The 23,577-nt window shown below is 44.0% G+C and overlaps 1 protein-coding gene across 7 annotated transcripts in view; it reads right to left on the bottom strand.

Annotated features, from left to right (window-relative positions):
- Positions 1-22,046, bottom strand: part of TUB (TUB bipartite transcription factor) — a 141,932-nt gene extending 119,886 nt beyond the window's left edge. For 6 of the 7 annotated variants that reach the window (XM_033062457.2, XM_033062455.1, XM_033062458.1 and 3 more), the window contains exon 1: positions 21,638-22,046. In XM_033062457.2, coding sequence (XP_032918348.1) covers positions 21,638-21,693 — 56 coding nt within the window. In that variant the 5' untranslated portion in view covers positions 21,694-22,046. The remainder of the gene's footprint in view (positions 1-21,637) is intronic. The other variant, XM_033062461.2, reaches the window with a different exon arrangement.
- Positions 22,047-23,577: the final 1,531 nt, after the last annotated feature.

Raw genomic sequence — 23,577 nt, 5'->3', positions numbered from 1 at the left:
GACTCTCTCTTTTTTTTCCCCCCCAAATGAAAGAGGAAAACAGACTTGGCAAACCCCCCCCAAATCCTTTGAGAGCAAGTATTTATACACAAATATTCTGCTTTCTGAAAATACCAAGGAAAAGCAATGAGGGGGAAAATCCCTTTTCAATTACTTGAGCTGAGATTTGCACAAAATGCTGCTTTTAACAGCCTTAGACACAAAGAGGGTTTTTAAAATATTCAGAACACTTACCTGGAATCCCAAATAAAACAAGTAGCCCTTTACATCCCCTTCCAGATGCCAGGATCTGGGCTCACTGCAGCTGACAAGAGTGACAATTTTTGACCCCACAGCATCCCTTCCTTCCTTCCTTTCCCTCCTCCTCCCTCCACACCAGAACTGTGGGATTCAATGGGCTTACAGGTAGGTCTGCCATATACTGTAGGCACCAAGCTGCCTGATTGCTTGCCTCAACCACCTCCTGACTGTCATGAAACCAAACTTTGCCAGGAAAAGTGGCAAATGCTCCAGCTAAAACCTCTCTGGCAGCACAATCTGCCTATAATGACAAGTGCTGTTTACTTCAATTAGAGCAATAAGTGAGTTTTTCTGCAGCTGGAGCACTGCAGGAGAGCTTGAAGGCATAAAGAGATTCCAGATATGAATATTAAATATTTGATGTTTCAATATGGCATCTCATTTTCTCCCCTATTAGTAGAGGTCCATCTTATTTAAAGGGAATGCAGATTACATTCCATGTTACATTAGTTTCTAAAACAGTCTTGCATTAGATATGTGCAGAAAACACAAATTAGAGTGGTCCTAAACTGTAGACTGGATTTGTAGAATCCTCCCACTTTATGTACAGCAAATTTCCTGCATGCCACCTTGCAACTTGACTTAACTGATAGACTACAATATCCAACAAGTTCTGCTTCTACACCTAAATTTCCTTTAGAATAATTCACACTGACACTAACCCAGAAAAATCACAGTTCTCACTGTGTCTCTAGAAAACAACACAGAGAAGTAGAAAATAAATAAAGCTGTCAAGCAATGAAGTGAAACTGGGAAAATCAATTCCAGAATGTAAATAATAATGGCTGCTATGATTGCAACAACAAACATTATCCTAAACCTCAGTACAGCATGCAGAATGCCAGAGTATTTGTTAAAGTGGGCCAAAAGAGCTCCCTCATCCATTTAATGCCAGCAGAAAGCAAGTTTGGATTCATTTGTCTGCATGCTAAGCATCAGGCAGTGTTGATAACATACCTGCCCTGCCACACTTGCAGATTTCCTGCACGAGCCACAGGGATATTTTAAATATCTTTGTGCTTGGCTTCTTCAGCTGCCCTTCGTGAGAAGTCTGGAAATGATGTGTGAACTTCACGGTTCACAGAAACAGATTGAGATGTTTACAGACACAAAAACGTCTTAAAAGGGCAAATGGCTGTAAAGCTGCTGAATAAATCTTGTTTACAGTTATAATTAAATGCTGCCATAAATTATTCTTATTTCTCATGGAATTTTTTTTTTTTTTTTAAGAAAACATGATACCCAGGTGGTTCTGCCATTTTTGTTGAGAAGTCTAAGCAAATCAGCACAAAATGCTTCCTCATGCCCAGAGGAATAAACATTCTTCCATGGACTTCAGCACAGTGGAATGAGCCAAACCGTTTCCTTTTTCACGTTCTGTTTTGAAAAATCCAGTGTTTGTTGATATATAGTGCATATACTGTTCCAAAGTGTGAAATACCTTTTATTGTTGAACATAGGGGATTGTGATAGACCCCTGTGTTACATTTCCAGGTCTGTGCTGAAATCTGGCACAGGTACTCCAGCCAGGGGAATATTTATCACAGGAGTGCAACAGGGGAAGAAATTTCTAAAATGGCAAAAATTTCGAAACCTTCTGAGATCAACAAAGGAGCCAAACTTTTAAAACTTGCAGGCTGGTGCTGCAGATTTGTCTGAAAAGTGCCAGACCCTGTGTGCCTGTGGGTGCAGCAATAATTAGATTTTACCATTCTCCCTCATCTTTTCTGATACTAATTGCATCACTCCTCTGCACCTGTTTAATTACAAAATAAACCTTGCACTGTAGAAAAAAGTATCCTCCCTTTGTTTTCCTTTCAGATCCCATGAATCCTCTTGTAGTGCATCAGGGAACTACAGCTGGGATGGGGTCTTGTGCCACAGCAGGCTACATTTTCCTGATAAAGAAATCAGTGACACATTTGGGAAGGTCTGTTGTAGCATCTTTTCCTAGAGAAAAATGAATTTGGTGTCTCTGAAAAGCAGAATCAAAATACTTCTCAGCATCTCAGGCATAGCACATTCCTAGGAATGGAGTCAAAACTTTCAGTAGATGTGACCAAAAAAGGTTGATTATTTTTCCCTCTAAATGTGATAAAAATACTGTGTTGAACCTCAGCATCAATTAAAACACACAATATATTTTAAGGCTTTAAGTGTGGAGCTAATAGTACATTTATAAAAAGGTTTTGCATCAATAATCTCCTTTTTAAATTTTCTTGTATATGCCTTTTCCTTATATGCCTATATATTTAGTTAAAGTATAAGCTGAGAAGGAAAGAAAACTATGAGATGGAATTAACTGGGAAAAATTCATTATTGCAGAATTTTCAAGGGTTTTTTTGGTATTTTTTTGGTAAGAACTCATTCTAATGAACAATTGAGAACACTAAGTTTAAAATGCCAAAACGTGCTGTTTCAAGCAGCAGTGATTCATTTTGACTTGCTTCCTGTATCCCATAGAAATCAAAACAACATGTTTTGACAGCATTCTGTCAAGATTATTAGCAGTAATTAATCAATTCCCACAAAACATTTCAATTTCAGCAGGAAACTGGAACTGCCAAGGCTGTTGATGGTTCTGGTAGAAGCACAGCAGTAAAACCTGTTCTGCCTCAGAGGTCTCAGGTAACAATTTCTACAGATTTTTATGGAATATACCTCATCTGTCTGCAGTGAAACATTTGTTACAGGGGTTAGTTGTGGTCACATTTTATTTGCCACATCCCTGGAAGCATTCAAGGCCAGGTTGGACAGGGCTCTGAGCAACCTGATCTAGTTTGAGATGTCTCTGCTCATTGCAGAAGGCTTGAACAAGATGAGCTAGACTTTAAAGGTCCCTTCCAACCCAAACTGTTTTATTATTTTATCATTCTATTCCCAAAGACTACTTTTTTCTCCATTTTATGACTCTCTTTTCAGGGTCATAATACAGTGTCTGTCTGGCCACATAGATTTGCAACACAAATGCAGAATACAGACATCTGGCATATATTTGTAGGGATTACTTCATTTTTACTGGGACAAATCATCATGGAAGCTTAGAAGTTTCACTCAGTAGGCAGGTTCTTAAAAAAAATATATTTTCTTTATTTCCATTGATGCTTACAAGTGGCAGAAGTAAAGAGCTGAGGCCCTGGAGATGGAGAAGCCCCAGGGATGAAGCTGTGTTTAAACCTCTACAAGAGGATGCTGGATGTGGTTTTTTGGCTCTTACTTACCTATCTTCCTGTATTTCACTCCTTACCTTGCTGGCTTCACCTGCATTCTCTGCCCCAGCACCTCTGTTTTATACCATCATCCCATGAATTCCCTCACACAGACCCTCTGCAGCTCTCACAGCTGCACCCTCACAGGCTGAGCACAAGGCTAGAAAAAGACACCCTCAGAGCAGCCACAGGCTCAGGAGAGGGAAGTAATGTTTTTCTATCACTTACACAAATTCCTGAAATGATTACTTCATCAGCTCAGCACACTGGTACATAGTTTAAAACCAGAGCTGCCAAAGGTCAGTATAAACACACACACATTCACTCTGAATTTTCCAGGTTCAGTACTCCTGGTTCATGCTGTTTTGCAGCTGCCCAGCTGTGCACTCAAAAGCACCTGCAATGAAACTCTCATGTCAGAGCTAATTTCATGTGATTTTGTGAATGAGCAACTTTGCCACAACTCTGTTAAAAGCAGCTAGGCTATTTGTAACCTTTTTTTGAATATGTATGCATCAAAGAAGAGCAAGGAAATCCCTTTGTGTCCTCTGTCATCTTCTCTTGCAGCAGGGTGGCCCCAAGAGTGGGACTGGAACGCGCCACCAAGCACTGTACAGAGGTAAGGCACTGCCTGCATCCGCACTGAAAAGCCAGAAACTGCATTTTCTCTGTCTTCTTTTTGAGAACTCTGCTGGCAATCCTAGAAAAGCTCGGGTTGGAAGGGATCTTAAAATCCTCTAGTTCCAAGCCCCTGGCATGGGCAGACAAGTTTGCCCAAAGCTGCATTCAACCTGTCCTTGAACACTTCCATGGATGGGGCAGCCTAAACTTCTCTGGGTAGCCTGTGACGGACCTCCAGCACCCTCACAGCAAAGAATTTCTTCCTGATATCTAACCTGTGTCTCTCCTCTTTTAGTTTAAAACCACTCCCTCTTCTTCTGTCACTACCAGCCCATGTCAAAAGTCGCTCTCCCTCTTTTTTATACTCCACAAGAGTATGAGAGCACAGCCATGGGTCAGGCCCAGCTGCTGGCAAACCATCTCCCTTGTCTGAGCTGGACCTTATAAAAGGCTGCTCTGCCCAGCACAAAGATTTTAACAAATGGGAAAGAGTTTGACATTTTATACCATTTAGTGAAATGCCAGACATCTGCAGGGCACAAGAGGGCACCTGGTGCTCCTACTCCACCTTCTGCATCATCCCTAGAGGGTCTGGAGTCCCTACCCAGGAATCAGATCCAGCCTCTCCTCCCTGTGCTGTGGAGCAGGCAGCAGTAAGTCACCTGCCAGTCCTTGTTGGTGCCATGTTCCTGCCCTCAGACTTTACACCTGTAAAGATTAAGGTTTAGGAGAGCCCTAAGTGCTGATGAGGCCACCCTTGGAGAGCTCACAGTGATTTTTAACTCATGGCTTTCCAGCTGAAGGCAGTTGCCTAGACAACAAGTGTGATTCAGCAGCAGTGAATTGTCAGGGCAACAATCTCTGACCGTACCTGGGACCAGCTAAACAGCACAAACAGCCAGCAGGCATGAAGGCCACACCCAAAAAATTGCAAGTTAAAAGGGTAAAATCCTACACTAGGATATGTGGAAAGCCAAAGAGACTTTGCACTTGCCCGCCTCAAAAAGCTGAGTATAGTTACTCCACACAGAGAAAGAAAAAGATCCTTAATAATTTGGCAAAAGAAATAATCTTGTCTCAGCATGATAGGAATCCACAAAACATGACTATGCACAGCACTTCCATGGTTTGTACTCAGCATCCTCTGTTTACACTGTCACCATCTTTTGGGGGATATCACTGATGTAACGTGGGAGGAAGTTCACTGGTTGCTCATGCAGAATTTGCTTTCCATTTCCTGATGGAGCGAGGCACTTGTGTTTCTTTCCAATTTTAAATGTTTCTTCCACTGTGTTTTCTTTTAGAATATTTGCACTTTAAGGAAATACATGCCCAAAATATATTGAAGGATGAGTGGGCAGAGGGAAGGAAAATCACTGTGGTATGTATTCATCCTTTATTTAAACTACTTTATAGGCCCTTGAAAATATTTGGACTTTTTTCCCCTCCAAATTTAGCTAGTCTTATGAGATATTAATTATTAATTTCCCCAATGTATTTCAAGCAGTGCAATCACAATTAAATAAAATACCCATTTATTCTGCTTGACCATCTCTCTGCATTTAAAAGTGTATTTTAACTCTTTTAAGGATTTGGATGACTTGGGTTGGAGCTAGGGTGAAGGCTTTTGGTTTATTCTGCTCTCTCACAAACTCTGACAAAGTTTGCTGAATTCCAGCATGACCCTGCTGAAAAGTGTCCTAAAGAAAAATTATTTTGTTCTTTCATATAGATCTATCCTGCTCCAGTGGAGATTTTGGATTGAAATTGTCTTATTTGCAGAAATAAATAAGACTGCACAAACTCACTTAAGCTTCTGGTGTTAATAAATCTGTATTTTTAATATGAGCAAGAGGTTGTTTTGTGAAACATTTTCCTGTGGAATCGGGAAATGCTGTCACATTCTAGTTTAGCTTCACTTGCCATCATTTTTCTTATTATTCATCATTATTTGGGTGTAACGAGCCAGTTTCAGTCACTTTTAATTGCCCCAAAGCCCACTACAAGTTGACCAGCAGGGCTGTCAGAGCTCAGCCACTCCCTTACAAGGAGTTGGGGGTCCTTAATGAATGATTTTCCTGTCTATTTTGTTGGGTTACAAGAGCCAACTAAACATAGCAAGATATCTCACACACCAACCTTGGGCTGCACAGGCCACCAAGCACAGCATCAGCCACATCACTCGTCTTGTGTGCCACAGACCAGAGGAACTGTTTTTAATTTTCATGAAGAATTGTGCCTATTTTCATATTTCTTTTTTCCAACCTGTGTGTCAAGAACCAGGCTTACCTTTTCTTTATCAGAGGGTCAGGAATGACACAGGGATGAGAAGATGCATGCAGGATTTTCTGGAGACCAAAGGGTTTCAGTGCTTCTCTAAACAGACTGGGATTTTTTCAGCCTTCAGACAAAGTGTTATCAATTTCCTATACCTTTAAAATGCTAACTTAGGTTTTGGAGGGAATTTTTAATCCTAAACATGTTTTTTGTATTAAGAATTACGTAGATGAATCAACTAAGCTCACTCACAATATGCCACAGTTAGAATTTGAAATATATACCTGGATTTGTTTAGCAGACTGGTGCTCTGCCTAAATCACAGGTCAATCATAACAGGACAGGAAATTCATCATAAAAAAACCAGGACCAATACTTACAAACTTGTTAACTCAACCATGGTTTTAAAAAGTGAACTCGAGTGACTGGGTCTAAAGTCAACTCACCTGAAAAATCAAACATCTGAAAAACAAGCAACATATCTCCCAGATGAGGCAATTGCCTAATAAGTGACGGTAAAACAATGAGCATCTCATCAGTTTGCTGTTAAACACCAAAGAAGGCATTATTGTGTACATCTGGCAAACAGCCCTAGGGGACTTGAGACACATATCTATGATAAAAGGTAACTGCTAATAACAGAAGCCATTTCACATTCCACACAGGAGAGACTAGGAGCTGAAAAAATATTTCAGAAGCATCTCAATGATTTTGTGATGATAAAAGTAGCATTTTTGTTAACACCACCAAGCCTCGAATACAATGCCATCCTGTCTGCTTCAAGTTTTCTGCATTCTGCATTTACAAAATCAAAAAGGTTTGCAAGATGAACGTCAGTTATCCTCCACCTCTTCCCAATGACTTTGTAACAAACTAATGCAGCCAGTGCTGAACTGGAGTTCCAGGACCATTTATTGGAAATCTGAAACACACTGAAACCTCAACAAAGAAAATGGGACTCTGTTAATCTTCACCCTGTGGAGGGCTGATAAAAACCCTCTGTTGGGCCATAGATACCAGAGTGGTAATAAACCCATGAAAAATTGTTGGTTTGGCTAATTTATCTGTCCAGCTCTTTAATGCATGGTGTAGGAAAGGAATGACATTTTACCAACATCACTCAGCCAAATCTGATGCAGTTACACACAGTAACAGGTATATTAAACTGCTTATCCAAATCCCACCTGCAATTCACTGGATACAAACCCCAAGTTATGTAAAAGCATTTTTAAAAACACATTTAAAAAATCTAGGTTGGCCACCATGCCACATTAAGATGGAGCATCATCCACCTGCACTGTTGTTGCCTTGTGCATTAAAAAAAAAAAAAAAGGCAAATCTCCATGACCACTAAGGATAACAGGCATAGCTCAAATTCAAGGAGTCAACCCAGTGTCCACCATCCCTCCCCTCTGCCTTGCAGTTTAAGTGGTGGAGATTTGCCTTGTTTTTATAGGAGAATCTACAGCTGGCTGGAAAGGGATGGATAGGGTTACTAAAAATGTTGTCTGTTTTAGCAAGGGGGATGAGCAGGCTCAGAATAAGTTAAATTACGTACACTTCTGCACCATTCTCACTTTTCAATATGATAGTCTCAATTACAGGTGACAGTTTCTATTATTGGAAAAAAATGCACTGAGTGAGAAAAAAAAAAAGGTTTCTGGCAGGTGTCAGGAAGAAATCCCAGCCCCATGTTAGCAGCCTCCTTATTCTTCTTTGGAAAGGCTTGACCTGCAGGGAGGGAGGACAGCCTGCTCTGTCATTTATCACTGTGACTTCCAGCTATCTTGTTTGTGGAGACAAACAATGCATCTGGAAGCAGGAGCAGTGCACCACTGCTCTTTGGCATGACTGCATGAGTATGACATAGTCGGGCAAAAAAGCCTTTTCATTCCCCCTCCTACAAGAGCCTCAGGGGATTCAGCTTCCTCTCAGTACCTCCTGCAATCTACATAAAGCTATTTTTTGCCACAGGGGCTCAGTGACTGAGCACTCTGAAGTAACACTTCTTGGTTAGCATTTATACCTGGTAACCCAACTTGGGGGCTTGCTCATAAAGCAAGCCCAAAATGGGGGGAAATGACCAGGAAAACTGCCCAAGCCTGGATTCTTCACAGCTTCACAGCAGCTGGAGGGTGAAGAATAGTCCTTTTTCTGTAGATGTGTTTCCTAAAGTTTCCAGGCAGCTCTGCCTCTAAGAGTGCTGAGCAGCTCCAGCGACAGCTGTGATATGTCCTAGGAGCTGCCTGCCCTCTAATCCACCAACACTATTATCAGGACCCCAAAATTTGGGGGGCCAGGATCCTAGATTCAGGGTTCAAGTGCCCAATTTTGGGATTTGGGGGGGTTTGGACCCCAAAATTGAGGGTTGGGGGGCCTGGGATCCCAAACTGCCTAGCTCTAAGGGTGGCAGAAAATTGGAAGGATTAGAACACCACAACCTGGAGTCAGGACCCCAAAATTTTGGGGGTTTGGGAGGTCCAGGACTCTATAAAACCACCCAATTTTGGGGTCCTGGACCCTAATTTCAAGACAGTAAATGGGGAATGGGGGGGAAGACATTTGGGGGAATGGGGGGGGTCAGCACCCCAAAATTTGGGGGATCGGGACCCAGCACTCAGGGCTCCAGAGCTCAAAATTGGGCATTTGGGGGGTCCTGGATGTGAAATTTGGGGGTTTCAGGATGCAAACTCCAGGGAGGAGACCTCATTTTGAGATGAAAATATTGTTTCTGATGAGTGCCTTAAGCCAGCACAATGCAGAAAGGTGTGTTTATTCCATTAATTATAAGTTTGGATGGATTTTATTAAGATGGGAAGGAATCCTGCCTTGCAACACTGAGCAAGGCAGGTGAATATGATATATTCAGGCAAGTAGAGGGGAAAAAAGGAATGCACATGCAGGATTTGAGCCAGGGGAGCTCCATGAGCCTAGCACAGCTGAACTCAGAGTAGGAGTTGGACACATGTTTAGGAGAAAGATTCCCCATTCCCTCTATCCTTTGGTAATAGGTATTTTGAGAGTGGGGGAGAGGAAAGGCAGGACATCAACACCTCTGCCCACATCATTTCCCATAAAGGGAATCATGGAAGAAATGGAAAGGATTGGGTTGGAATGAACATTAAAGATGATCTTGTTCTGACCCCCTGCCACGGGTAGGAACACTTTCCTCTATCTCAAAGATAGATGGGGCTAATCCAATAGTAAGAAATTTTGTCTAATTACAGTGTGACCCTTCCCAGCCAATCCTGTTCTAGATCTGTTAAGGCTATTCTGTCACCTTTATACCTCCTTTATTCTTTCTATATCTTAAACTTTATAGCTAAGCTTTTTTTCTACTTCACTCAACATGTCTCTGCTTTAAGCTTTAAATCTACACTCTTGCTTCTAGCACCTAGACTTGGAAGCTTTTCCCAAGGCCTCAGTTCAAATCCTGTGTTCTTTTCCAGGCTTTGATTTACAGGCCCAATGTTTTGAGAATTTCTTGCATTTTGAATTCCAACAGGTCATCTTGGTGGCCTCATCTGGACTCACCTTCCTGTGCAGGGACCCCAGGGCTGGGTGCAGCTCTGCAGGTGGATCTCACCAGAGCAGAGCAGAGGGGCAGAACCTGCTCCCTCCCCTGCTGTCCCCACTGCTCTGGATGCAGCCCAGGATATGGGTAATTTCTGGGATGCAAATGCACATTTACACATTGCTGAGGCACGCCCAGCCTCTCATCCATCATTATCCCCAAATCCTCAGCAGGGCTCCTTTCCTTCTGCTCATCTGGGCTTTCCTGCGCTGCAGAGGTGCCTGGCTGCTCACCTACCACTGCACATGCAAGGCTTCCAGCTCTGCAAAGCTGTGCTCTCACTGCACAACCACCACACTGTGATACCATTAAATTAAACACCTCAAAATAGCAGCTCGTATTTCTCTGGTCAGATAATGCACTATCCAGGCAGCACAGATTTAATACAGGAGGCAGCTTTCATGAAACAGCTAAGGGGAGTGAAAAGCTATGGAAGATCCTACCCTTTTCCACTGCTAAGGTGAATCAAAAATAATAGCCATTTGGGGTTTTTATTATGGTCCATCAGCAGGGATGTAGCTGCAGTAAACCTGGTCAGAAAAGACAAGACAGTAAAGTAGCAGGAGAAAAAGAATACAAATGAGAAGACTTGGAAGAGATGGAAGTAAACAAACTCTCTTTCTAAACTTCCTGTATTGTAAAAGGGGTATTTCCTGCACCAGCACCTTTCCAGACCCAGGGACAAGAATATGGATTTGGTTAAAAAAAACCCCTCATCTAGTGGGCCTAAAAGTCTCCTAAAATATTCAGAGGGTGTCTGAAAAGCATCAAAGAAATGGTGAAGTTCTCTGTCACAGAACAAACAAGATGGCAGAGCAAGGAGCATGCTGGCAGCTCTCAGGGAGCATCATGGAGTGAACTTCACTCTAAACATCTAATTCTGAAGACTTTCCCTTGTCCAGCATCCAGTAAGAACATCCTACCTACCCATGGGTGAGCAGAAGATGGAGGGTGGCTGGTTGATGTCAGCAATTCAATTCCCTAAGACATGCTGGAATACACTTCTTGTTTCCACAGCCAAGTTCTGTGCCTTCTGTTATAGATTATTTTTTCTTTTTACATCCATAGACTCAAGTGCTCATAAGCCCATCTGGGGCCAGGGCAGAGAGCATGAGGCTGTAGTTAAATGTCAGGCTGCAACTAAAACAAAGCTGATCTCAAATTTAAACAATCAGTGCCTCTACAATGAGACCTTCCCCTGGTACCTGTGCTCTTTCTCTTTCATTTAGCAAAGCCTCATGCACAGCATCCAGGAAAAAGTGGATTTTAAGTCACAAGCATTTAAGAAGAGTCTCCCCATATCACAGACAGCAGGAGCTGAGCACATATTTGAATAGTTCATTGCACAGGGATGGAGTTTTCAGTTGTCTCCCTTCAAAAAAAATTTATAACTTCTAAACCTGCTGTACTTTATGAATAGAAAAACTTGACAGTACCTAAGTTATAATGGTGCATAAGTTATGACTTATAGACCTCTGGTAACTTATGCATGAAAAACCTTGACAGTACTTGTGGACACAATTCAAGTATCATTAGAAAACTTTTTGCATAATTTCTGCACCATATTAAAAGACTCAATCTGAGATATTTCAGAAGAGGCTCATTAAAGGGCTCTAGTATTGTTCTCTGCTAAATAATCTGTTTTATTACTCCCTCTCTCCCTCTATTCTTATCCAAGTCATCTACCCTGACTTGCCAACTACCTACACAAGAGTGGTGAAGAGAAACTTAATTTAAAAAAAAAAAAAGATTCTTCTCTATATTTCCAGCATTGACGTTGAAACATTCATACTTCATTTACTGTACACAGAATTCAGAATTTTTGTACAGCTGCACTGTGACTCAGATGGCATTGAAAAGGTAAGCTTGGACATTACAACTGTAGAAAAAAAGCAGTTGTTGGTAAAGAAGTCAGAATTCCAAATAAACTCAGAGCCTCACACCACTACTAGAGCATCACACAGGCACTTTTATGCTGCACAGGACATCAGAAGAATATGTGCATAAAAATACCAGCAGCTTCTCTGTGACAAAGTCTGGACCAAATAACCAGCCAGGAAGGTAAAGAATAAGATGTAAATCAATATTCTTTGCAATGTTGTTCTTGGCATGATTCATAAGAACCACAGGGAAGGGATTTAGGCACATACTTCATACATTGGAAATGATCCCACAGTCCAATAAGGGCAAGGTGAGATTTTTAGCAGGAAGATAATCATCAATGCCCAAAAAATCAGTTTGAGTCAAAGATAAATGCATAGCTTCCTCTACCAAGAGAGTTTAGCTCAGCAGGAACTGCATTTAGCCTCACCCTGCAGCCACAATCCAGGGCTATTCCCTCAGCACAGCTTCCCCAGGCTGGGGGGAATGATCCAGATGGGATGGCCAGAGAGGCACTGCAGAACACTCATACTTGTTAATTAACAAAGAAAGCTTGCACCTAAACAAGTGCATTTTTGTGTACTGAGATAGGAACAGACCCCTGTCTCCCACCCTTACAGCTTCTCATTGCTTTATGTTAACAAATCCACAGCTCAGCCAAGACAACAGGAAAACCCCACTGCAAGGGATAGGCAAAACAAATGACTCTGCTTTTGCAGATATTTTACTTGAATTACATTTTGAAACAACCTGTTAGTCCTTGCAGATTTCCCAGTGAATTAATCAAATACGTATAATATATCATAAAGAAATTACAGTGAACAAAACAGAGTTTGATCACCACATTTGAGCATCAGTTTCCTTCCCAGGCACATTTGAGCTGCCTGCAGTCCCAGCCCATCCAGGAGGATGCCTGGTGGACAAATCCTGGCACAAGAGTGGGGCTGCAGGCAGCAAGGCCTTTTACCTTATTGGCAGCCAAGAGCTGATGCCCAGGGGAGACAGTAAATATCAGGAAAATATCACCACCTTCCTTCCCAGTCTCAGAGGCAAAAAGCAGTGTATTTGCACTTAATGATGCCATATTTGAGATGATATATTTAATAATCCCTGTAGTCAGACTGAAGCTCAGCTCCAGGAGCTCTGAAAATTATGGACACAAATAGCTGTGGCTTAGCCTCAACTCTCTTGCAAAAAGCAGCCCACCTGCACCCAGAGCTGATGGGAGGAGGGCACCTTCACCTAGGGTATAATTCAGACATAAAAAAAAAAAAAGCTGTGTAATATTGTGTGGTTGTTCATTATTTTTCATAAGAGAGAGCAAACAATGTCTGCGCAATGCAACTAACAAAAACAAGGGGAGAATGGAATGAAAATCTGGTTTTTTCAACAAGTCTGGAACATTAATTCTCAGCTCTGATTTTAAATCAGTTCTTAATATTTTGTTCAAAGCTCCTTTCCTTGCTATCCATACACCTGCATTCCAAGCACAAGTAAATTGCCTTGGGTCTCAGTGTACCCATTGCTTCAGGAATCATTTTACATTTGCAAAAGGATGAATGAAAATACTCCAGAGCCTGATATGAACATCTTTGGCTGTAGTATCCAACATGCCATACTCCTGGAGTTAATCCTCTTACTGTGATTAGCAGAAGAACAGAAGGGTTGTAAGGAGGGACTTAAGTGGGCTTTGCCCTCAGCCAGGGTTCATAGCCCAGGCTGCCTCCTCTGCTTCTTGCGTGAGTGGCCCACACTGCAACTCAAAATCCTCCCTAATTAAATACATGCAAGGGATTTCTAGGAAGGCAAGATGGAAAGTGAAGTGTGCCAGAGAAAACAAAAGTGTGTATGGCACATGCTGAAGGTGAAAGGAGGAGTGAAATTTGAGGTGGTGGTGGGGATGTGGGTAATGCAGTTACTGGGAAAATGTGGCAGGGTATCTGTGCACCCCAAAGAACACAGGTACACATCACAGCTTCCAAGAGAAGGGGACACTTATCCATCAGTGTCTGGATTTTAGGCCTGCTGAAGCACAGAGTGCCATGGAAGGAGAGCTGCTGCCAAGACCTTCACGTCTTCTGTTCACACAATACACTGGAGTCCTGCTCCAATCCCACTGATTCCCAGCTCCCTCTCAGCATTTACCTGTTACTCACCTGTTGCTAGTAAAACAAGGCTATAAACTATTCATTATTTAGAAGGCTGCTTTCTTTCCCCTCCAGAAATCTGCACTGTGCAATTTAGCTCCTCTGAGATTTACTTAGACCCACCTAAATTAACCTTACCAAACCTACTGACCACATATGTCATTCTTGGTCACAGCACTGCTTCACATGTACATAAAAATCAGCTCATCTGCTCCACAGTGCTTAATTATGAACAGCTCCCAGTTTCCCTACTGGCCCCTCTCTTCATTTCCTGATTCTGATTCATCTGCACCTTCCTACCAAAAAAATCTTTTCTGCTCTGAGTGCACTGTTTTGCAATCCACATAACAACTTCATTCTACTAGACCTTGTTACGAAGCCCAAGTTTCATTATTCTTCCTAGAACTAGCCAAATTATACTCAAAAGCAAAGCACTTTTATTTATTCCAACTCAAGTGAAAAGAAATATGGAGTGATAAACTAACTTTAAGCAGTAACTTCAGTTTGGGAAAGCCCATGCAGCTGTGCTTTAATAGTACTGTGTTTAAAAAGAGCAAAATTCAGGTGATGAATGAAGCAAAAATGGAGTTATATTCTTGGAAACCAGAGCATCCTGCAGACAGGCAAAACAGTCTGTGTGGAGCCAGCCTCTCCTGGACTAACTGTCTGATTGATAGCCCCTTCTGAGTCCCTCCAGACCTCTTCCTTACACAGCCTTCCTCAAAAAGCTCTCTGGGAGCCTCTTTCACCAACCAAGCAGATTCCTTGGCTTTCAGTAGGATTTTAGGTCACAGCTCTGCCAAACAACCTGTGAGACCATATCTGGAAAAGCCACAGTAAGGAATTGGCTTTGATACTCCAGGAGTCCCAGCAGAAGATGTTTGAGCAGGATTTTCAAGTTGGAAAAGTTTCCCTCTGAGAAATGTGATTTAAAGGATTGCCAGCACACTCTGGGAAGACGAGAGTGAATCTAGGTGAGCTTGCACACAATTCCTCAAGAACAGATCAATAGTTTAACATTAATATCGATGACATCAGTGTCTGGAGGGGCCATGAGGAACTGCTCCACCCTCCAAACAGCCCTTGGTGCCCACAGGCAGCAGAAATGCACAGCGTGGAGGAGGGGGATGCTGGGGGTGCATGAAACAGAGAACCTCAAAGCAAACTGACTGTTCCCAAAACAGAAGAGCACTGCCTCTGGAATTACATCTAGGCATGATCTTGTCTCCCCAAGGACCCACAGATCGGTGGAGGAATTTGAGCTGGCACATTTACCCAACAGGTAAGTCAGTAATTGGATGTTTGACACAGTGTGGCAGTTTGTCACAGTAACAGGACCATAACACACCACAGCAAGATAAAAGGAATCAAACCCACAACACAGCAAGCTCAAAAAAATAAGGAAAAATACTGTTTTTATCAAGCAAGGCATCTTACCTGTCTGATCATCTATGTAGTACACTTCCAGAGACAAATTACAACTTCAGAATTACTTTAGAAATGGATAAATGGGTTTTGAGCTGATTTGCTGACAATTTGCTCTTCAAAGACATGCACTCCTCTGGGAGCATCTTTGTTTTCATACAAGTTTTGGAATCTTCCTCTCTTCTTGACCTCAGCATTCAAGCATTTTAGATATATCCAAGCACTGGCTAACATCCCTCTTTTACAAATACAGGTGGCTGCTGGCTGAACTCAGCCTGGTCATCTCAACTGGACATCCCACTGTGTCAACAGCTGGGAGGGCTCTTCTCTCCTGATCCATTTCTGAAGGGGAAAACCATCTCTGTTGGTGTTCAGCCATGAACATTGTTCCTCAGACTCCCATTAGTAGTGGCATTTACACAGGTTATGTGCTGGAGAGAGAAAATGTTTTCTTTTTGCGATAATGCAGATCATGAGCAATGTAGTTGATTTTTCTTTAACATACAGTCTAATGCTGAGAGCTGCAGCAAGAGCACAAAGTGTCTAATAGCTCAGAGCTGCAGTGCTCTATCTTCCCTGCATCGTGCATGGATTCAGGCACAGCAGAGAGCGACAATTTTGGGCTCCAGCACCAGAGATGAGGCACTTAATGTCTCTTTTAGACATGGTAACAAGAGGTGTTCACACGGAGTGTGCGATAAGACACAAGGAAACAGAAAAGTGCTAACAGGAGACCCAGAGCAGCATTTCTTGTGGTACATCACATGCCATTTCCTCTTCACAGACAATTTTGTTGGTTTCCTATTTCTCCTTCTACCCTGAAGAAATGCTTGAGTTGTCTTTATGGTTCAAGAGACAGCCTGCAGGCAGGATTTAATCACAAAGCTTTGCAGAGACCTTGGAACTTTTACAGGGGTCCATAACCCTACTGACAAAAGATGTGCATATTTTGTGTTGATTTTTGGTGCAAGCTAAGACTCAAGTGATTCTCTCTCCTTCTTAGAGAAAATTCCTACCTAATGTTACCTGGATATATAATGTTACTATGGATAAACCAAAGACCAGCTGTAACACTGACTTTCCTTTAAAAACTTAACCTGCACTCTCACTGCTGAGCTGCTGCCTGGGATTTTTACTGCTCCAAGCACCAACCACAGAATCATTGGTGTTGGAAATGACCATGGAGATCAAATCCAACCATTCAACCAGCACTGCCAAGTCCACACTAACCATGTCCCCAAGGGTCACATCAACATGGTTTTTAAATATCTCCAGGGATGGAGTCTCAGCCAGTTCCCTGGGCAGCCTGTTCCAGTGCTTGCTACTCTTTCAGTGAAGAAATTATTACATTTGTTAGGATTGTCATGCTGTACATGAGCCAAGTAGGTTTGAATTATATTCTCAGGCTACTTTTGTTTAAGAAGTTTTAAAATTCCTTCTTCAGGGAAGCAGGAGCTGAAGTTTCCTGTCCCACACCTCTCTGCAAGCCTCTGGAGAATTCACACACTCCAAGGATGTGCTGCCAACAACACAAAACATTCACCCTGAGCATGGAAGGATGCAATGAACCCACCTCAGGTCATTCTTAGTGCTGTGACTTAAGGAAAGAAACATCAGTCCCAAACTCTAGCTTCTCCTGTGTCATTGAAATTAAGATGTTTTATTATGAAAGAAAAACAAAGTACCTATTCCAGCAAACTAAATGCACGACACTGATAACTTGTAAAGATTTCTGTATCTGTTACAGGAATGTTTTATTGTGGCTTCACTTGAGGGTTGGCTGATTCTACCTCTCCTTTTGTCCCATAGCACAACTTCCTCTTCTTGTCCTCCCAGATCCTTTGTCCAGTGATTACAGCTTTAAAGGTACCTCATCCAGGAGGGAGCACCTGAAGACACAAGAAGGCAGAGGAGAGAAGGGTGGCTTGGCTGCAAGCAGAGAGGAGCTGCTCTTTAGTGTAAAGTGCACTCACTGCAGCAAACCTGCAGGATCCTTCAGGATTTCACAGATGCTACTTCAAAGAAGAGATGGAAAAAGAAAGTTAAGTTTCTCTAAATCAACTTTTTTGGATGAAGTTTGGAGGACAGCCCCTATTTACTCATTGATGAAAGCATGTCCCAGAAAAATCAAGGCAGAGAAGTCTAAAAACCTTCAAAAACAAAGATCTAAGATCAAAAACCTCCAACACCATGACCCAGATGCACTGTCACAGCTTTTCAACGCAGGCTAAAAAAAAGGCAAAACCAGAAATAGCAGCTTTAAAAGGAAGTAAAAAACAACACTGATATCCAGAATAGAACAAAGATACAGATCAATAGGAAAAAGTTTCAAGCTGTTTCCAACAGTTGAAACATCCTGAGAGCAGGTTTCCCAAAATATACTTCCAAATGCTGGTGGATAAAACCTCTGTCATTCATAGTGTGGTAATTGCTGAGGCTGGGATGGCTGCACTGAAGCTCTCCAGGAAAGAAAGTTTGGAGACAAAACAAAGAGAGAAAAGTGGCAGAAAAGGATGGATGTATTGGTGTCAGGGAGAGATGTGAGAAAGAAGGGATGACTTCACATTTTTCTGTGGCTTGCTGGTTTGTTGGTTTTTTGTAAAAAAAAAAAAATCTTTGTTCATGCATAGGTATGATGCAAAGTTTACCCTTCCTTCTGCAAAACTTCCTGCTGCTTCTGAAGAAATCCTCCTGGAGTAGCCCTGAGAGCTAAGCACAGACCACTGATTCATGAAAAAACCTTGCAAAATCTTGGAGAACCACTGATTCCCTGCACAGCTTTTCCAAATGTGGACTGCAGATTCCCATTCTGCAGTCCTTGCCCATATATTTGATTACAAACTGGTCTTCTGTGCCCGTGGATTGACTGAATCCTGCACACTGTCCTAAACTGTGCCTTCAATTGAACTCAACTGCATGAATGGTATCAGAGCCCCCTCAAGCCTCCACGAGCACCATTTTGACCTTCAGTGGTCAAATTTGGGTGGTTTTAGCATCTGACAATCCGGTCACCAGCTGCTGTGAGTGCTAGGAAGGACTCAGGTGTTCCAGCTCATGAGAGTGGCTCTACAGTCTTACAGCAGCCAAAGACTATTTCCCATTTTCACCTTCCTATCACATGAATGACTCTTCTCCCTGAGCTTTCATTTCCACCTGGGAATGATGAGAAGCGCTGGGTAAAACCTCCACTTGCCACCAGTATTTGCTGATGGCACCAACACAAGGAGGTTCCAAGCATCTCCAAGAGCAAGAGCCTGCACAGCTCCCAAAGAAAGCTGGGGAGAGGCAGCAAGAGTGCTGATGGACACCAGCCCAGCTGCCAAAACCTGCACCAGCACTGAACACTGAAAGCTGGGAAGAGAACAAGTTTCACTCTGCCCTGGAAGATGAGCATTTCTGTACACCCAGGGACTGCAGGCATGATGAGCAGGCAGCATGATGCCCAAGAGGAAAATAAACCAAACAGAAACTGAATAGAAACTGTCCAATAGACAGCTTGTCACCAAGGGCAGAAGGTGAAAGAGAAGCTTTTTTTTTACTCTAGAACTTATCCATCTGAACCCAGAGCTCCTGAGTGTTTCTAGGATCACCAAAATATCCCCAGTTTTTGTTTAAATTGCTGTCTGTCCTGTGCTTTCAGCTGGCAATGCCCAGAGTGACCAGGGAATCACAACAGCACTAAAAAGGGAGGAAGACAAAGATGTGCACAACATAAGGCCAGCTTTTTGGAGTCAGATGTGGAAATGCCAAACGTGATCATTAAGAGCCTTCTTGCATTGCTCCTGCTTCTTTTTCACACACACACTGTTCTAGGTTGGGGGAGGGAGTAGGGAGAAGCTTCCCCTTGGATAAGAGAGCAGCTGAGGGGAGCTGTGCTCAGCAGGGCTCCTTTGCCTCCAGTTTTGCAGTCAAGTGACTGGACTTGCTTCTGGATGCACAAATGAGCTGCAGGAGCAACCTGTGGAAATCCTGGGCACCAAGCCCAAGGGAATACCACAATCACAAGGCCAAACACTGAGATACGCAACAAATGTCAAATAAACCCCATCAGAAAAATACCTGCAAGCTGCACACACGTGTGGCCATTTAGAAGGGACACAGCAACTCCCCTCATTTCCATGGGGAAAAATCCATGCATGCATCTTACAGAGTCCAAAGGCAAAACCCTTAGTTCAATCAGTTTAATTTCATAGATGATGCCTGGTTTCTTTTTAAATTATGGATGCAATTGTATTTATGGGAGGCAGCACCTGCTCCATTGGCACTGTCCCTCTATTTCTGCAATGCTGATTCCTGGATGGCAACACAAGAGGGGTACCTGGGTGCTCCTTTACACAAGAAAAAGATGTTTGCCTTCACACAGTGCTTGGCTGTTCACAGGGCTGTCCCACGTGTCTCTGCCACAGAGCTGCCACCCTGAGAGCAGCTGGGACTCCTGTGGCCACTGGTGAGTGAGACCAAAGCTGGAACATGATCCAAAAGCAAACATCAGCCACCAGGGTTTGGGATAAAAGAGAGTTAGCTTCTCTTCCCCTGCCAGGAACCTGGGCACAAGATGGGTGTGGAAGGGCAAGCTCAGCCTGAGAGAGCAGCTCTGCACTGGTTTTCAGAAAAAAACTGTGAGTAAAACCATGATTCCTATCCTCACAGCACTGAAATGTGTGTATATATATGTGTGTTGTGTGTACATATATATATATGGTACACAGTTGGATTTATTAGGAAAAATCCCCACATCTGAAAGCCAGCCACTAAAAAACCAGCCTGGGCACTGAAATGTTGTATTTGTCCCCCCAGATGATGTAGGAGAGCCACTTGTGTGGGTACACAAGTGCAGAATGTTCCCAGGTGAAGGCTGATGAACACTCATCAATGACTTCTCTGTCAGGGTCAGGAAGACTGAAAACTGGAGAAACAGATTGCAATACATAAGGTTAGATCACAGTGTGATAGCACTGGGAGAAAACCTCCAGGAGGATTTTGTGTGAAATGTTTGGATTGTTTACCGTAGGGTAAGAATATTGAAACTGCTGTGAACTTGGGACAGACTGAGCTCTTCAGGGTCTCACTGCTGTTCTTTGAGGATGTGGCATCAGATGGAAAGGATCTCTGCATGGGACAATGCAGCATAAAATCACAGCTTGTTTTGTAACTCAGTTTTACATACACATAAATACATACACATTTTTAAAAAGAAGACTTTGTTCCATTGGCACCACTGTATCTGTATTTTTACTGCTAAGGCGTCAGGAATGCACAAAAACTGAGTGAAACTCTGTAGATGCACATATAAAACATCCATACCCACGCACCCAGGGAGCGTGGGCAATGCTGAATACCTGGTTAAGCACTGAAAACCACTTCCAAGGGCTATTTCTCCAGAATATCATGATGGCTTGTGGTAGTGATTCAGCGAGATGCTAGCACTGCTTGTGCTTAGCATTTCAGGTGTAACATTTAGACAGGCAAAACAAAACAAAAAAGAAAACGAAAAAGAGTATGAAGTTTGTACCTTTTTTTGATCCAGGCTTGAAGAACCTGTCAGCTACAGCCATGAATCACATAAAAACAAAACTGATGCTATACAATAAATTTCTGTTTCTGGGAAGAGGAAAAGCACGCATGCTGGTATGAAACACAGTGGGAATATTTCTACTGACTCAATCAGACACCAAATTCAGCCCTCTCAGCTCTGTGGTACCCAAGCCTCTTGAAAACATCACTTTTTAGGCACATCCTGGCTGCCTGCCACCTCCATTCCCCAAGCTTTAGTTGATCTCTGTTGAAAGCTTTGAGCAGCAGCTCCCACCTTTCAGAAGTCTGGGTGACTGCTGAGGGGATCAGTGCATCAGCAGAGGAAAGAGCATTTGGAATATTTGCATTCAGGGCTGGGAGCAGGCCCGGTGTGGACACCCTGGGGTGAAACTCCCACCCTGCTTTCCAGACCAGCACCTGCTAAACATCCCCAAACGCGGCTGCTGGAGTTCCTGGGAACACACGGTGTCCCAAGACTGGAACAGCAGCATCAGGAAAGGGTTTTGCTTCCCTGAAGAGGGCTCCCCATCTCGGTTTATATAAACCGACCGTGATGCTTTCACAGCATCGCAAAGGAAAAAAAAAATAAAAACAACAAAAAACAGAAAAACAAGAAAACAACAAACCCAAACAAGCAAACAAACCAACCCAACCAAGACAGACGGTACCTGTTGTAACTCCATCTACTGTAAGACATGTTCCTGTTGCTGCTGACACCATCCATCTCCGCTCGGCTACAGCGCTCCCGGCATGGCAGGGCAGCGGTCACACACCTGGGGACAGGACAGGGACAGGACAGGGACAGCCACCCCGGCCTGGCACCGGCATTCACCGCCCGGCAGCGCCTTCCATGGAGCTCCGGCTGCGGAGCGAACCACCGCCAGCGCCGCCAGGGAGGAGGAGGAGGAGGAGGAGGAGGAGGAGGGATGAAGAGAGGGGCAGGCTCCCGGGGTCCCCCTGGATGCTGGGAGGCAGCCAGGAGCCGCCAGGTAATAGGCTGGAGCGCGGCGCTAAGCCGCTTAAGGGATGTGTGTGCGGCGGGGCTGTGCGGGGAGAGCGGCGGCTGGAGCGCCTCCTGCTCCGCCACACCAGCCTTATTTATTTATTTATTTATCCCCGTTGCCACAGATACGGGCCCGTGGCGCTGACATCAGCCGCCTCCCACCCACGGCCGGGCCCGGGGCTCGCCGCCGGGATCTCCCGGGCGGGCACGGATCCGGCCACGGCTCGGGATCGGCCCCTCGGGCAGGGATGGGGGGCACTCGGGGGGCAGGGAAAAGGCTCAGCACCCCCTTCCAGCCGCTGGGTCTGCACAGTGCATGGTCCCAGCTCGACCCAGGGCAGGGATGGGGTCCCAGCTCACCCCAGCACAGGGATGGGGGTCCCAGCTCTCACCAGGGCAGGGATCGGGGTCCCAGCTCACCCCAGCGCAGGGATGGGGGTCCCAGCTCGCCCCAGGGATGGCACAGGCCTCCAGCCCTGAGCTGGGTGCAGGAGCAAAGGCCAACCCTCCCTTCATGGCTCCTGCACACATGTCCCTGCTGGGGACAGCAGTGTCCCATGCCAGGGCTGTGTCCTCCGGGGATCTGTTGCTCACCTCCCTCAGCTGAAGGCAGCTCAGGGCCTGTGGTGCTCCCAGGTGCCCACACTTGCCCAGAGGTTGGGAATCAGCTCTGCTTCCCAGAGTCACACTGGGATTGTGAGGCACCACAGCACACGGGGCTGCCCAGGGGACCTGACCATGCCCAGGCCAAGGGAGATGCTGGCAGCAGTGCCAGGTCAGCACCGCCAGCCCCAGGGCAATCAGGATATCTACAGACACACACAGAGAGATGAGGGCACTGCTGTCAAACCTTCCCTGGACTGTCCCAACTCTTTGGCCTGTGCTAGTATCTTCTAGCTCCTTCTTCCAACTGCTTGGCCAGCCAGCTGCCGAGCCCTGCTCTTAGGTGTAAAGTAACTCATGAGAAATGTGTAAAAATCCCAAGGATACATAAATAAGGACTGAAGGGGACTTGGGTCAATCAGGTACAGTCACCTGTCTCACAAACCACTGTTTCTGATGAGGGTTTCAGGCTGAGCTCCAGAGGCTGCTAGTGAAGAGCTCCTAGAACTCCAGAAAACAGCTGAAAGTCCTGGAGATCCACTCTGCTGACACTCCTAGCTCAAAGGTATTAATGAACATCAGTTAGCCAATTGTTCTTGCACCATTCAGTTCCTCTGCTTCAAGTAAATGAATGCCTGCCACCACTCTTTAAATTTCCGGTCTTTATTTTGGAAGGGTAAATAGACCAAACCCTGAAATCCCTTTGCATCAGGACAGGCAGAACAACTCCAAGAGCTTTTTCCATGTACCAGTTTTAACCCAAACCAAACCATTCCTGAATATGGGTGGTATTTGCCCATACTTCTTTCAAACAGGGAAAACATTGAACAGGGTTCATTGGAATGGCAATTAAAATGCCCAGACCTGAGCCCTGCTCCTTGTAACTGCATATACCTTGCTGTTCATGTGATGTACAGACAGTGCATTCCCATTTATCTCATTGATAACCCTCATGGGGTGACCTGGATGAATTGGACCATCTGGAAAGCAGAGTTACTCACA

Source organism: Catharus ustulatus, chromosome 6 (genome assembly GCF_009819885.2).
Source record: "Catharus ustulatus isolate bCatUst1 chromosome 6, bCatUst1.pri.v2, whole genome shotgun sequence".
Lineage (NCBI taxonomy): Eukaryota > Metazoa > Chordata > Aves > Passeriformes > Turdidae > Catharus > Catharus ustulatus.
Note: the sequence above shows the minus strand (reverse complement) of the source record. Positions and strands in the feature narration are given on the sequence as shown.